General features: G+C 29.2%; 1 protein-coding gene across 1 annotated transcript; it reads right to left on the reverse strand.

Moving 5' to 3' along the window:
• Positions 1-207: 207 nt before the first annotated feature.
• On the reverse strand, positions 208-937 carry LOC112279493 (large ribosomal subunit protein eL24). Its single transcript, XM_024513984.3, has one exon. The coding sequence runs from the start codon at positions 848-850 to the stop codon at positions 365-367; it is 486 nt and encodes a 161-aa protein (XP_024369752.1). The 5' UTR covers positions 851-937; the 3' UTR covers positions 208-364.
• Positions 938-15,197: the final 14,260 nt, after the last annotated feature.

Consider the following 15,197-nt stretch of genomic DNA (forward strand, 5'->3'; position numbering starts at 1 on the left):
CATCAACAAAATCCCTAAACCTCACAGGCGCAATTACATCCCGCATCAAATTTTAATTGGAAAACATGGCATTCTATACAATGGCATTCATTAACAACTGTCAATCTCGGTGTTCTTGAAGTGTATTGAAAATACACAATGGGTATATGTGACGATGTTACATGTGTAAACTCAACAAAGACAAGCATCGAAATTCAACAATTGGAGTTTGACCCGAACGGCGATAACAACCATTTGATGTACATTTAAAAAAGACCTGTGTGCTCACAAGTTTTTGGGATTGTAATGAAAAGGTTCGTATAACTATATAGACAATATCCACAAAAACATGAATTCTCACAACCTGTCCTCCACACTACCATCCTCAGCGCTTGCCTCCAGCACCGCTCTTCGCAGCCTTCGGCTGTGGACCCCGTGCCGCCTGCTTCCCCGGCCCCTTCGTTGTCTTCACCACCTCGGCCTTCTTCGCCTTCTTCTCGTCCTTAGTCTTCTTGATCCTCTCCTTTATCTCCCGCAGCGCTGCCTCGCGAGCCGCGGCGCGCACCTCCGTCTTCTCTGTCCTCTTCTTCTGAATCACCTCCATCGATGCTCCCACGATGGACCTAGAGTATGGTTTGTTCGTGGTCCTCCTCTTCTTCTTCACTGTGGTGTCGTGAAGGTCTTTCTTGTGCTGTTTCCGGAACAACGCCGTCCATGACAGCTTCGCGGGCTTCAGCCTATTGTGGAAGTACCGTTTGCACTTGCTGTTGAGGAAAAGGAACACCTGACTATCGCTCCGGATAAACCTAATCCCCCGGCCGGGATAGATCTTCCTACCGGAGAACCGACACACCTCTGTTTTGAGCACCATGGTTGCAAGCAACGGGAGAGAGCAATATTCGAGAAAAAGCACGACGTTGTGACGTCGTTGCCAATAAGACGAAGCTCCGGCGCTGACCTTCCCAATCGGGGTCCGAGCCTTGCTCGTTACCCAAACCCTAATTCATCCCCTCCTTCTCTCATCGCTTTTTCCAGTGTTTATTGCCAAATGGGCACATTACAATTAACTACTCATTATTTAGCTCACAATGTAGTCTTTTAATTACATCAGAAGAAACTTGTTTTTATTTGCATACTTGGCTTGTTAGTTGTTATTTAAAATACTATATATATATATATATATATATTTATTTGAGTACATATATACACACATATAATGATTTTAAAAAATAAAAATGAAATAAAACACCTAAATACCAAAACATATGGAAAACATAGTATTTTATATCTAAATCTTTGTTTCAAAAAATCGTAATTGGTTAGATTTTGGTCCAATTCATCAATTAATTTTTAAATTTTTAAATTTTTATGAAAAACTTGGGAGCAGTGTACAATGAGTATCACAAGCTATTGCATGTAATATACATGTCATTATAAGACCAAGTTTTTTGTACTTTACTAATAAAAAAATTCTTTTAACTCACTAGGTTGATTTACTTCTATGAAAAAAAAATTCTTATAAAAGCATCAAGACTCAATGTCTTCTTCATATGTGTTCTTTGTCTAAATTCTTAACAAAGTATACCTCATACTAAAATACAAACAAGTTGAAAATATCCCTCTTTGCATAATGTTTTTGTAAATTCACAAAAGATACAATTAATACTTTATACAAACAAACAAACATGTTAAAAATCTTCATCTCTTTCTAAATTCTTTGCAAAGTCATAGAAGAATACTTACTAACTTTTTGAATTTGTTTTTATTTTTTATTTTTTACATCCATTTTTTTTTGTTTTAAAAAAAAATTATAACAAAATCTCCCTCCTTGCACAACCATTTTAGAAATCTGTAGAGGATACAACTAATAACTCATTCTAACAAATAAACATGTTAAAAAGCTCTTTCTATACACAACATTTTTGGTAAGTAAAAAAAAAAAAAAAAAAAAATCACTAATTTTTTGTATTTTGTATTTTTTGTTTTGTTTTGTTTTGTTTTGATTATTTTATTTTATTTTATTTCTATTTTTCTTTGCTCTTTTTTAAAAGATTGTTTTCTTTTGTTTTTTTTTTTTAAATATGGATTATTTTGTTACATTTGTTTTCTATAATAGAGAGCATCCTTGCTTTCATGCTTCAAAAGAAGACTATTTAGTTGAATCGACTATAACAAAATGATATAGAAAGTTGAGATCAACAAATCTTACACTTTATATGAAGTAAGTGGTGTTACGACATGTTTTTGCCTTCCATGTAAGAGCTATTGAAGGTTAAGTTGTTTGTAGGCATACCAAAATAGCTCTACAATCTATTAATTGCCAAAATTAACTAAAGAAGATTAAGTTTTTCATAAAATTGTTGGTGTAGAACAACATGTTCATATCATCTTGCCTTGAAGGACCTTAGGCACATCTTGATAAATCCAAATAGAAAGTACAATATATTTGGAGGTATAAATAAAAGATGTGGATTTTTTAAGATTCTTTCTTTGGTAAAAGAATAAATTGGTGGTTTTGTCTACAATTTCTAATATAGTTATAATATTCTAAAGATGGATTCTATATATTTGAAGTACATATTTGTGAAGATTGTTTGAAATTGTTGTATAATCTTAGCAATAGAAAATTGGGTAATAATTATCAATTGTATAATAGCATCTATGCATTTATTTCAATTTGAATAAAAAATGTTAAGCCATTGCTTTAACTTGGTATTTTTACAAATTACATCAAAGAAGTCTTATATTATATAATAAGTTGTATGTTGCCCACCGCATTAGATAAAATACTTGAAGTTGTTGAAGTTGACAAACTTGCAAAAGAGGTATCAATTTAGCATTAAATGTAGATAAATTTCACACCTAATTTGACTTTAGGTAGCAAAACTTAATCTCACTGACAAATGGTTAGAAAATAGTGGTGAGAAAATATATTCCAGTTGTCAAGTTTTAGGGTCCACACCTTCGATATTCAGGGTCAAAAATAGTCCAAGATTAACATTGTTGATATTTACTGAGATAAGTCACAAATATAGCTAAAATTGCTAACAAATGTTGTATAAGTCAGGCAGACTCTTTTGAAAATGAATTCCGTCTGATCAAACCAAGTGATTAGTAAATTTTTTTTATAAAGAGGGGTTGAATATGGATTTCAAGCTCTTTTGAAAGGATGATTTTGAGGGAGAAGAATTTGTGATCATAACTATATCATATTCAGATTGTGAGGTATAGGCCTTCTTAACAGATACCATGCAATCCTCTTGTCAAGGACAAGAACTTGATAAAAATAAATAACCAAGTAAGACTTTTCTCAAAGAAAGATGACAAAATAGAAATAACTCAATATGTATATTAAGAAAGAAACTGGAATGGCTATTGCTAAAAGACAAAAAAACTAGAGACCCTTAAAACTAGACTAAAAGCAAGAAAGGAATTGATAAAAGTGAAGAGGGCTTCACTCTTGTCTCTATATATACTATCTAATTAGAAGCTACATGGCAATATTCTATAGGACCTCCAATATGTGTTGACTTTATAGGATACATGCCTTGACTTACAAGACAAGTTTTTCTATGTGTGAGCCACATAGTTAGCTTGGTCTTCAAGCTAACAACATGTGTGGCACATGGCCAACTTGTTGACCATGTTTCTAATCCAAAAAGTCAATTAAAGACACCTATAAAGTCAAAGCAACATCTATAAAGCTTCTAAGAAGCTTCTATAGTAAATATTATAGAATTAACATATTTTTACGTATTTTTACTTACTTCTTCCTATTTATAAATGTAATTACTTGCTTACATGCATATGTCCGTGATATTATCCTCCCTTCTAGGAACAAGTTCCACAAGGAGCGGTCATCATATGTTGAAGAAATCTATGATGCAATGAATTGTATTCACCACATACTCTGATCTTTGTTCTCTTCAAAGATGATTGATAGGACTTTTCAACCATCGATAGTGTCTCATACTAGGGCGGGAAGACCACCCAGTTATTTGATCGTTATTGAGGCCTTCATAACTTCCTTTGAATAAAATATTTGAAACATCATCAGGAGTTGTTCCTACTTCTAGTAAAATTACAAAACATCGAGAGTCCCTTCCAAGGTCGTGATACCAAACGCATTATATCTCGCCATCTATTCAAGGAAGAACATGTCGTTCTTGAAGATCTTCATCTTGATTGCGTCATCTTGAAGGATGTGACAATTGTAATGTCTTGTTTGATAAGTCAGCAAACAAAGGCTCTTGAGTCAAATCCGCTAGTTGTTGATTTTCCATCTCATCAACGTCACAACTACAAAGAAGCTACAAATAAGGATTGAAAGTAGAATATTATTTTGCCTAGATCTTGTTTTTTTTATAAGAAAGATTTTTATTTTGATTTTGATGGATATTGTCGATAAAAAGCCTCTAGCACCTTTGTTGCATTTGCAAGATTCTTTCCTTGCTCCCATGTACATTCACTAATATCATATCCGTGCTAATGGACAAGATATTCCGATTTATTTTGGTGTCACCTTGAATCTAAGACTTCTTCTACTTCGAACTCTTCATTATTGTCTACTTCTACAGGAAGAAGTGGAGCTTGTCTTCTTCTTGGTATGTCCATTGTCTTGTATGGTTCAAGAAGAGATACATGAAATACTAAATAAATTTTCATTGACTTTGGTAGGTATAAACGATATGCAACTGGATTGATTTGTGCAGAAATAGAAAATGGTCCAAGCCTTGAATAGTCTAATTTGTGACAAAGATGAGTGGTCTTGATATTGCAACAAAATAACCATACCTTGTTATCCATGTGGAATGGTGGTTGTTCCTTTCGATAGACATCCGCATTGATCTTTTGTTGTTCTTGAGCTTCTTTTAACTGTGCCTTCATCGTTGCATTTAGCTCTGACAAATGAATTGTCAAATCTTTTGCTACAGGATTATCAACTTTTGAAAAGTCAAAAGTATCAAGTCATAGATGATAACCATAATTGGCAAAGAAAGGTATTTTTTTTGTAGAAGAATGTACTATGTTATTGTAAGCAAACTCTGCCAATAGCAAAAGAGTTGTCCAATCATCTTGTTGGTAGTTGATGGTACATCTTAAATACTATTTCAAAACTTGATTAACATGCTCCATTTGTCCATTAATTTGAGGATGGAATGTCAAAGATAGTTTCATATCCACTTTTAGAATCTTGAAAAGAGTCCACCAAAATCTTGATACAAACTGAGTTCCTCTATTTGATATAATATCCTTAGATAATCCATGATAGCGATAGATATTATCAACAAAGAGCTTAGTTGTTTCTTCACCTGTGATGGATTTTTTACATGGTATAAAATGTGCCATCTTTATAAAACGATCTACTATCACGAATATAGAGTCATAAGAATCTGAGATTGGAAGATCCATCATGAAATCCATAGAAAGAGAAGACCATGGTTGTTCTGGAATAGGTAATGGCTGAAGAAGTCCGTAAGATTGATGGCAAGGAGTTTTTGATCTCGAGAAAACATCACAAGATTGTACAAAATCTTTGACTGATTTCTATATTTGAGACCACCAAAAGTCTCTAGATATTAGTTCCAAAGTTTTATTGTATTCAAAATTTTCTGCTACTAGAAAGTCATGATGAGCTTAAAAAACTTGTAATCGAGCTTCACCTTTTGGAACATATAGATGTTCCTTGAAATATAGTAGATTGTTCTTGAATTCAAACTTGGAAGTATCTTCAGACTTTGAAGGATTTTCCTTAATATCACGAATAAGAGGATCAGAAGACATACTTGATTGAACTTGCTTAATGAAAGTTGATACAATAGTTAGTGTTGATTTTATAACTCAAAGATGAAGATGCTCTAGCTTCAAGAGAATTATTTGTTGTTGATCAAAAGTATCATCTCCTTCTTTTGGTGTAAGATAAGATTGTCTAGAAATTGCATCTAGCAAACCTTGTTGTTTTCTTGGTCAATAAATGATCTTGAATTCGAATCTTAACAAAAACATACTTCAATGGGCTTCGCAACGATTCAAAACATGTGTTGACATAAAATATTCAAGGTTCTTGTGATCTGTATATACGGTGACTAGACTAGAAGCACCTTCTAGATAATGTCGCCATTCTTCAAACGAATCCACGATTGCAAGAAGTTCTTTGTTGTGGATCTCGTAGTTGATCTCGGCTGCTGAATTTTTTTTGGAATGAAAAGCTATAGGATGAAGTTTTTCATTTGTTTCCATTTATGACAATACATCACCAAAAGTAAAGTCTGTTGCATCTGTTTTTATAATAAAATAGCTTAAAAAAATCGACGTGATACAAGATTGGTGCAGAAATAAAGGCTATCTTCAAAGCTTCAAATGCTACTTTCGCTTCTTGATTCTATTGAAGTTTGTCTTTACAAGTCAAACGTGTAAGTGGAGCTACAACTTGAGAGAAATCTTTTATGAAGATCTGATAGTAGTTGACAAATCCCAAAAAGCATTGGACATCTCTTACCGTTTTTGAGATCTTCTAATCCATAATAGTTTAAATTTTCTTAGGATCCATCATAAGTCCATCATTTAAAATGATGTATCATAAGAAGTCAACTTGAGTAGTGTGAAATATATACTTTTCTATCTTGGCATAGAGTCCTACATCTCTTAGTTTTTGTAACATATGATAAATATGAAGTTCATATTTTTCTGAGTTCTTAAAATAGATTAAGATGTCATCTAGGTAACAGACAATAAAATCATCTAAAAACTCCTGAATGACATCATTTATTAAATGTTGGAAAGCTGCTAGTGTATTTGTAAGTCCAAAAGGCATGACATTATATTCAAAATGTTGATATCTTGTTTGAAACATAGTCTTCTATTCATCTCCTTCTTTGATGCATATCAAATTGTATGATCCTCGTAGATCTATTTTTGTATAGATCTTAGCTTGATTCAAATGATCAAGGAATCCAAATATCAAAGGTAGCAGGTTATTGTTCTTGATGGTAATTTTGTTGAGTCCTCAATAATCGACACACATCTATAGTGATCTATCTTTTTTCTTCACAAATAAAATTGGAGCTTCTACTAGAGATTTGGAATAGCGTATGAAGTTTTGGACTAGATTCTCTTCAATCTACTTCTTGAGTTTAGCCAATTCATTTTGTGATAAATTATAGATTGGTCCAAATGGCGATTGTGCTTCTTCTTGAAGGTCAATTGAACAGTCATAAGAACAATGTTTCAAAAGAGTATCCACATATTTTTCTCAAATTCATCTTAAAAATCTTGATATTGGCTTCGAATGCCACTTGAAGTCTTTCCACCAATAGAAACAGGTGTGGCATAAATGATACAAGGTGATCTTTCTTTTGCCACATGCAAGAAAGCTCTTGTACCTACAAATATAGATTTAATTGTACTAGACTTATGACTTTCTACTTGATTAACTACACTCTTAGTTATACTTTCAGAAAAGTGAAAACTATAAGAAGGCCAAATTATTGTAGGGTTATATTTTTCTAGCCATGATAAACCTAAAATGACTAGATTAGAGGGAAATCTAATGATATTAAATATTATAAAGCTACTATGACCATTAATTGCTACTATTATAGGAAGGGTTTCATAGTAACATCTCTTGAAGACAACGGACGACGATCTATGACTTCTATATGAACATGTTTAGTTTTCTTCACTAAAAGTATGCTATGTCTTTTAGCAAATTCTTTGTTTAAGAAATATGATGAGGCTCCTGAATCTAGCAAGGTAGAGGCTTTGTAATATTTACGTCTTAGAATAATATTTATTGTAAAACATGAAGAGGGTTCTAAGGAGAGGATAAAACCTTCACTAGGCATTGTGTAAGATTCCAGCCACACAGTCCCTATTGTAGCTGGAAAAATTTGTTTTCTAACATGCTATCTTCTTTGATCACCATATTCCTCATTTTATGGTTGCATTGCTTCTTTGAGCAATATTGAGAAGTAAACTTAGATTCTCTATAATATAAGCATAATCTTTTCCAATGACGACGAGTATTTTCTTGCTTAATAAGATGTTTGAAATGTATTGCATCAATTTGCATATCCTCTACTTTCAAATATATATGTTGAAGAGATGTTGATGTAGCCATTGAATTATAGTAACATTGAGGTCCACTTGTATAGTTCTCAGATTGAAATTCAAAAAGACGATTGTTGTACTTCATAGCAAAGTCAATTGCTTGACTCAATGTTTAAGGATCAAGTAAGTTGAGCATTAATTTGTTTACCTCATATTGTAATCCGTAGAGAAATTGACTAACAAATGTAGCATCATCCTACTTAATATCAGTTGCAAGTTATTAAAACTGTGAAGTGTACAACGTTATTGATCGATTGCCTTGTTGTAAAATATGGATCTTATTGGTTGCAATACGAATTGCATCATGTTCTCCATACATGGATCAAAAATCTAGCAAAAAAACCTCCAAATTATCCAATATTAGATCTTGTTGTTCAAGAAAAATATTAGAGGTAATCCACCCTTAATGAAGATTAGAAAAAGCTTTAATATTATAAGTGTATTCTTATTAATCTATCAAAAATAAGAACATGATAAAAATAAATAAAAAAGTGAGACTTCCCTCAAAGAAATATTACAAAATAGAAATAACTTGATATGTATATTAAGAAAGAAACTGGAATGGCTATTGCCAAAAGCCAAAAAAACTAAAGACCCTTGAAACTAGACTAGAAGCAAGAAAGGAGTTGATAAGAGTGAAGAGGGCTTCACTCTTGTCTCTATATATATTATCTAACTAGGGGCTACGTGGCGATGTTCTATAGGACCTCCAATATGTGTTGACTTTGTAGGACACATGCCTTGACTTACAAGGCAAGTTTTTCTATGTATAGGCCACATAGTTAGCTTGGTCTTCAAGTTAACAATATGTGTGGTACATGGCCAACTTGTTGACTATGTTTCTAATCCAAAAAATCAATTAAAGACACCTATAAAATCAAATCAATGTCTATAAAGCTTCTAAGAAGCTTCCATAGCAAATATTATAGAATTAACATATTTTTACCTATTTTTACTTACTTCTACCTATTTATACATATAATTACTGGCTTACATGCATATGTCCATGACACCTCTTCACTTTTGTGCATTTTAGAAATGCTAGTGAGGTTGATCTCTTGAAGCTTATATGCAATGACAAACATGGAGAATCTTTTACTTGCATTTTTACTTGCTCAAATAAGTGTAAGCTAGACAAGTTTAAAGAAGTCATCTTTGTCATAAGAGCCCCTGAACTGGAGATCTACCAGATCATTAAGCTGCGTCAAGTTCCAAGCTTCTTGTATCTGATGCAATTAGGAAGAATTGTGGTGCTAAATTTAAACTTTTTAAAGTGTTAATGTTGAAAAACTAAGTAATCAAGAGCTGAAGTTGTAATCAATTGTTATCAAGCTTCTCACCTTCTCTATTAGATCAAGTTGATATTGTCCAATAAGAATTTTCATCACAACAATCCCAAATCCATGCACATCTATTTTCTCTATAGGCATTCCTATTGCACCTCATCTGCATCCACAAAACAAAGTAGTGCAAGTAACAGTGATGACAAAATTCTAAATTGACTTCAATTGAATATAGATGTGATCATAGATCAACAATTTTGGTGATGAAGATAATTAAGAACGCACTCTAGATCAAGATAGCATGGCATCCGTTTGACCATAGTTCTGACATGAGTGGAATCTTCTTGATTGAATGCTTGTGCTTTTGAGATTCAAGAATCAGCTACTTTTGTCAATAGATCCTTGGTTAGTGAGATGTTATTCCTTTTTATATTCTAGTAGATTATTGTTGGAAAATATTTGTTATGCAGATACTCAATATCTGCATGAACCTACAAAAAATTAGAAGATGGCAATGATAACAACTAGGGGATATATTTTTTGTTGGAAGAAAATCCAATTCAATAGTGATCTAAAGAAGATTTGAAAACTCAATGAATGTTACAAATTAGTGTGATAACACAAAAAATCTTGATGCAAATGGATCATAAAAATAAGATTAAGGATCAAAAAGGCATTGACAAGAGTAAAGAAGGCTTCACTCTTGCATCTATATGTACTCTAACTAGGAGCTACATAACAATATTCTATAGGACCTTTAATTTTTATTGACTTTGTTAGATATATATCTTATAATGCAAGACAAGTTATTTATATGTGCACCATATAATTAGCTTGTTCTACAAGCTACTAATACGTGTGATATATAATTAACTTATTGATCAAGTTTCTAACCTACTAATTAACTACAAATAGGTATAAAATCAGAGCAATATCTATAAAGCTTTTAAAAAGCTTTTTCAGAAGATATTATGAAATTAATTTATTTTTATATACTTCTATTTAATTATATTGATAATTATTAAAATTAATATATATATATATATATATATATATATATATATTTGTAATATTCTATGATATTATATCTTCTTTTAGGAACAAGTTTTACAAGGAGTAGTCATCATCTTTTATGGATCTTGCTATTCTTCATCTTGGTTTTGATAGATGTTGTCAATGAAAAGCCTTAATCTTCTTTGTTGTATTTGCAAGATTTTTTTGCTGACTTTCATATGCATTCATTAATATCATATCTATACTAATGAATAAAATATTCTAACCTTTTTTGGCATTACCTTGAATCTAAGACTTATTCTACCTCAAATTCTTAATTATTATCTACTTCTAAAAGAAAAAGTAACATTTACTTCTTTTCAAGATATTTATTATCTCATATGGCTCAAAAAGAGATACATGGAATATTGGATAGATTTGCATAGATTTTGGTAAATGTAATCAATAAGCAATATGATTCACTTGTTAAAAAATAGAAAAAAGTCCAAGCCTATGATAGTCCAACTTGTAACAAAGACGAATAGTCTTAATATTGCCACAAAGTAGTTAGATCTTATTATTCACAATAAATTATAGCTAGTCTTTGTGATAGGCATTTGCATTGATCTTCTGTTATTCTTGAGCTTCTTTTAATTGCACCTTCATTTTTGCATATAGCTTTAGTAAATGATTTATGAAATCTTTTGTCATAGGATTATTAACTTATAAAAAGTCAAAAGTATCAAGTTATGGATGATAATCATAATAGGCAAAGAAAGGTATTTATTATGTAGAAAAATATACCGAATTATTACATGCAAACTATGCTAATGGCAAAAGTTTTATCCAATCATCTCAATGATCATTGGTAATATACCTCAAATATTGCTCCAAAACTTGATTTACATATTTTGTTTGCTTATTAGTTTGAAGATGAAAAGCCAATGAGAGCTTTATATCCACCTTTAAAATCTTGAAAATTGTTTTTTTAAATCTTCATACAAATTGAATCCCCTTATCCAATATAATATCCTTGGACAATCCATAATAGTAATAGATGTTGTAAAAAAAAGTTTAACTATTTCTTTACTCATAATAGATTTTTATATAGTAAAAAATATATCATCCCGATGAAATGATCTACTATCATAAATATAGAATTATAAAAATTTTAAATTAAAAAATTTGTGATAAAATTTGTAAAAATAAAAAAATCATAGTAGTTCTAAAATAGGTAATAAAATCCATAAGATTGATGACAAGGAGTTTTTAACTTGAACAAATGTTACATGATTACACAAAGTCTTTCATAGCCTTCTACATTTGTAGCTATCAAAAATCTCTAGATATTAGCTCTAAAGTCATGTTATATCCAAAATGTCCTACTACTATAAAGTCATGATGTACTTAAAGAACATGTAAATGTGCTTCTTCTTCTAGAACATATAGACAATCTTTGAAATAGAGTAGGTTGTTATTGAATTCAAACTTAAAAGTATCATAAGACTTAAAAGAAGTATTCTTGATATCATGAATAAGAAGATCAAAGGATATTCTTGATTGGATTTATTTAACAAAGATTAAATCAACAATCAATGTTGATTTTATTGCTTAAAAATAAAAATACTCTAGCTTCAAGAAAATCATATTTTTTTAATCAAAAGATATTATTTTTTCTTTTAATATAAGATAAAAGTGCCTTAAAAAGATATTTGATAAAGTTTATTATTTTTTTTATCAATAAGTGATTTTAAAATCAAATCTTAATAAAGACATGCTCTAATGGGCTTGGTAATAATTTAAAATATATGTTAATCTTATTCAAGCTAAAGCATATAAAAATTGATATGTTACATTTTAAATTTCTTATTAAGCAAAAAAATATTCATTGTCATTAAGAATATTTGTACTTGTAGAGAATCCAAGCACACTGCTCAAAATTATTCAAAGAAGCAACACAATTACAAAATGAGAAGCATAGTTGATAAAGAAAATAATGTATTAAAAAATTAATTTTGTCAACTACAATAAGGATTGTGTGGCTAAAATCTTATATAATCCTTTATAAAGATCCTATTCTCTCCTCAAATCTCTTATCTTGTTTTACAATAGAATTTTTTTAGAATTAAAAAATCACAAAGTTTTAGTCTTGTTAGATTCAAAAGCCTCGGCCTATTTTATAAATGAAGATTTTGTCAAAAAATAAGAAATATTCTTAGTTAAAAAACCAAACCTATGCATGTCGAAGTAATAAATAGTCGTTTGTTATTTTTTGGAAATGTTATATGTAAAAATATTCTTTTAAAAGTAGCAATTAATGATCTAATAGTTTAGTAATATTTAATGTGATTAAATCAACTTCTAATTTAATTATTTTAAAATAATTGTGGCTAAAAAAATATAATCTTTAAATAGATTAGATTTTTTATAACCTTGATTTTTTCTATAGTTTAATCCAAGATTTTGCTAAACAAGTAAAAATCCATAAAATTGATACATTTAAATTATTATTGATGGTACGAAAGCTTTCATGTATGCTGCAAAAAAAAGGCCAACTTTTGTTATATATGCCACATCTATTATTGATAGTAAAAAGATTTTAAGTAGCATTCTAAGCCAACATTAAGATTATTAAGACATTTTTGAAAAAAAGAACGTAAATATGTTTTCAGAGTATCATCTTTATGATTTTTCTATTAAACTTCAAGAATGAGTTTAACCACCATTTGTACTAATTTACAGCTTATTACAAAATAAGTTGACTACACTCAAGGAATGCATTGATGACAATTTGACTAAAAACTACTTATGCCATTCTAAATCTCTAGTCATTCTAAATCTCTAGTCATTCTAAATCTTATTTGTGAAGAAAAAAGACAAATCTATGCATACGTGTGTAGACTATTGAAGATTCAACAAGATTATTATCAAAAATAAGTATCTTCTATTTTTGATTTTAAGACTTTTTAGATAATTGAATTAAGAAAAGATCTATACAAAAAAAGATCTATAAAGATTATACAATTTGGTATGTATTATATAAGGAGTTGAATGGAAAATTATATTTTGAACCAAGTATGGACATTTTGAATGTAATATCATGCCGCTATTAGTATTCCAAAAAAGCTATCTTTAAAACTTCAAATGTTGCTTTAGCTTCTTTATTTCATTTAATTTTGTCTTTATAAGTCAAATTTATAAATAGAACTAGAATATAAAAAAAAATCTTGATAAATATCAAATAATAAAAAAAAAATCAAAAAATATTCCATATTTTTTTACTCTTCTTAGAATCTTGTAAACTATGATAGTTTAAACTTTTTTAGAATCCATTATAAGAATATTATTTAAAATTATATATCCTAAAAAATCAGCTTAATATATATAAAATTAATATTTCTTTATTTTAGCATACAATCTTATATTTGTAACTTTTTATAATACACAACATACATAAAGCTTATACTCTTTTGTATTTTTAAGATAGATTCAAATGTTGTCTAGATAACAAACAAAAACATCATTCATAAGATGATAAAAAGTAGATAGCACATTTGTAATTCCAAAAGGCATGGCATTATATTTAAAATATTCATAGCTAATTCAAAACAAAATCTTCTATTCATTTGCTTTTTTCATGTATTTAAAATTAAATACTCTTTGTACATCTATTTCGATATAGATATTTATTTGATTCAATTGATTAAGAAGTCTTGATATCAAAAGTAGAAGATACCTATGTTATATGATAATCTTGTTAAATCCTTAATAATCCACAAACATGTATAATTTCATCTTTTTTCTTTACAAACAAGTTAGTAATTTTTAATGAAAAATTAAATAATATATATAATTTTTTACTAAATTTTTATCAATATATTCTTTAAGTAAAACTAATTTATTTTTTATTATTTTTTGTTAACCTACCAAATAAAGCATTGAGATTGTTATTTCCTTAAAAATAACCTAATAGACATAAAAACCTTCAAGACTATGTTATTTCTTAAATAGATGGTGAAATACAATGTGTTTGGTATTATAACCTTGGAAGAAACTTCTAATGTTTGGTGATATTTTTGGAGGTAGAAACCATCATTGATGGTGTTTCAAATAATTTATTTGAAAGAAGTTATTAAGGCCTTAATAATAACAAAATTATAAGATAGTCTTTTTATCCTGATATGAAGCATTATCAATTGCTAAGAAGACCTAATAATTACCTTCAAAGAAAACAAAGATCATAATATATGACAAATATAATTTATTATATTCTAGACTTTCTTAATATGTAATCATTGCTCTTTATAGAACTCATTCTTAAAAAGAGAAGTAAGATCATAAATCTATATATATATATATATATATATATATATAAATTAAAGGATTTAGATAGAAATAAATAAAAATAAATAAATTTAATAATATCTTGTAGAAAAGCTTCTTAGAAGCTTTATAGATGCAGATTTAATTTTATGAGCATTTACAAGTGATTAGTAGATTGAAAGCTTGGCCAATAAATTAGCCATGTTGTCATATTACATGAAGTCTATTTAAGAATACATTAGATATCAAGCTGTGGAAAAATAAATAAATAAAAATAGAACTTGCAATAAGATGATCCTAACAACTCTAATAGAATCCTAAATAAACTCTAATTAAATTATAATAATCCTAATCAATCTTTAATTAAATCCAAAAGAAGTCTTAAGAACTTATAAAAAAAATATAAAAAAGTCATAAATTAATCTTAATGAAATAAATATAATAAAAAATCTTAAAGAAATATTAAAAAAATATTAAAGAAATATCAAAAATAAAAATTTGAATTGAATC

The sequence above is a fragment of the Physcomitrium patens genome, chromosome 3 (assembly GCF_059467195.1).
Source record: "Physcomitrium patens ecotype Gransden chromosome 3, ASM5946719v1, whole genome shotgun sequence".
NCBI classification, from domain to species: domain Eukaryota; kingdom Viridiplantae; phylum Streptophyta; class Bryopsida; order Funariales; family Funariaceae; genus Physcomitrium; species Physcomitrium patens.

Coding starts and splice junctions, on each gene's coding strand:
- LOC112279493 (XM_024513984.3), bottom strand. CDS start 850: ATGGTGCTCAAAACAGAGGTGTGTCGGTTCTCCGGTAGGAAGATCTAT.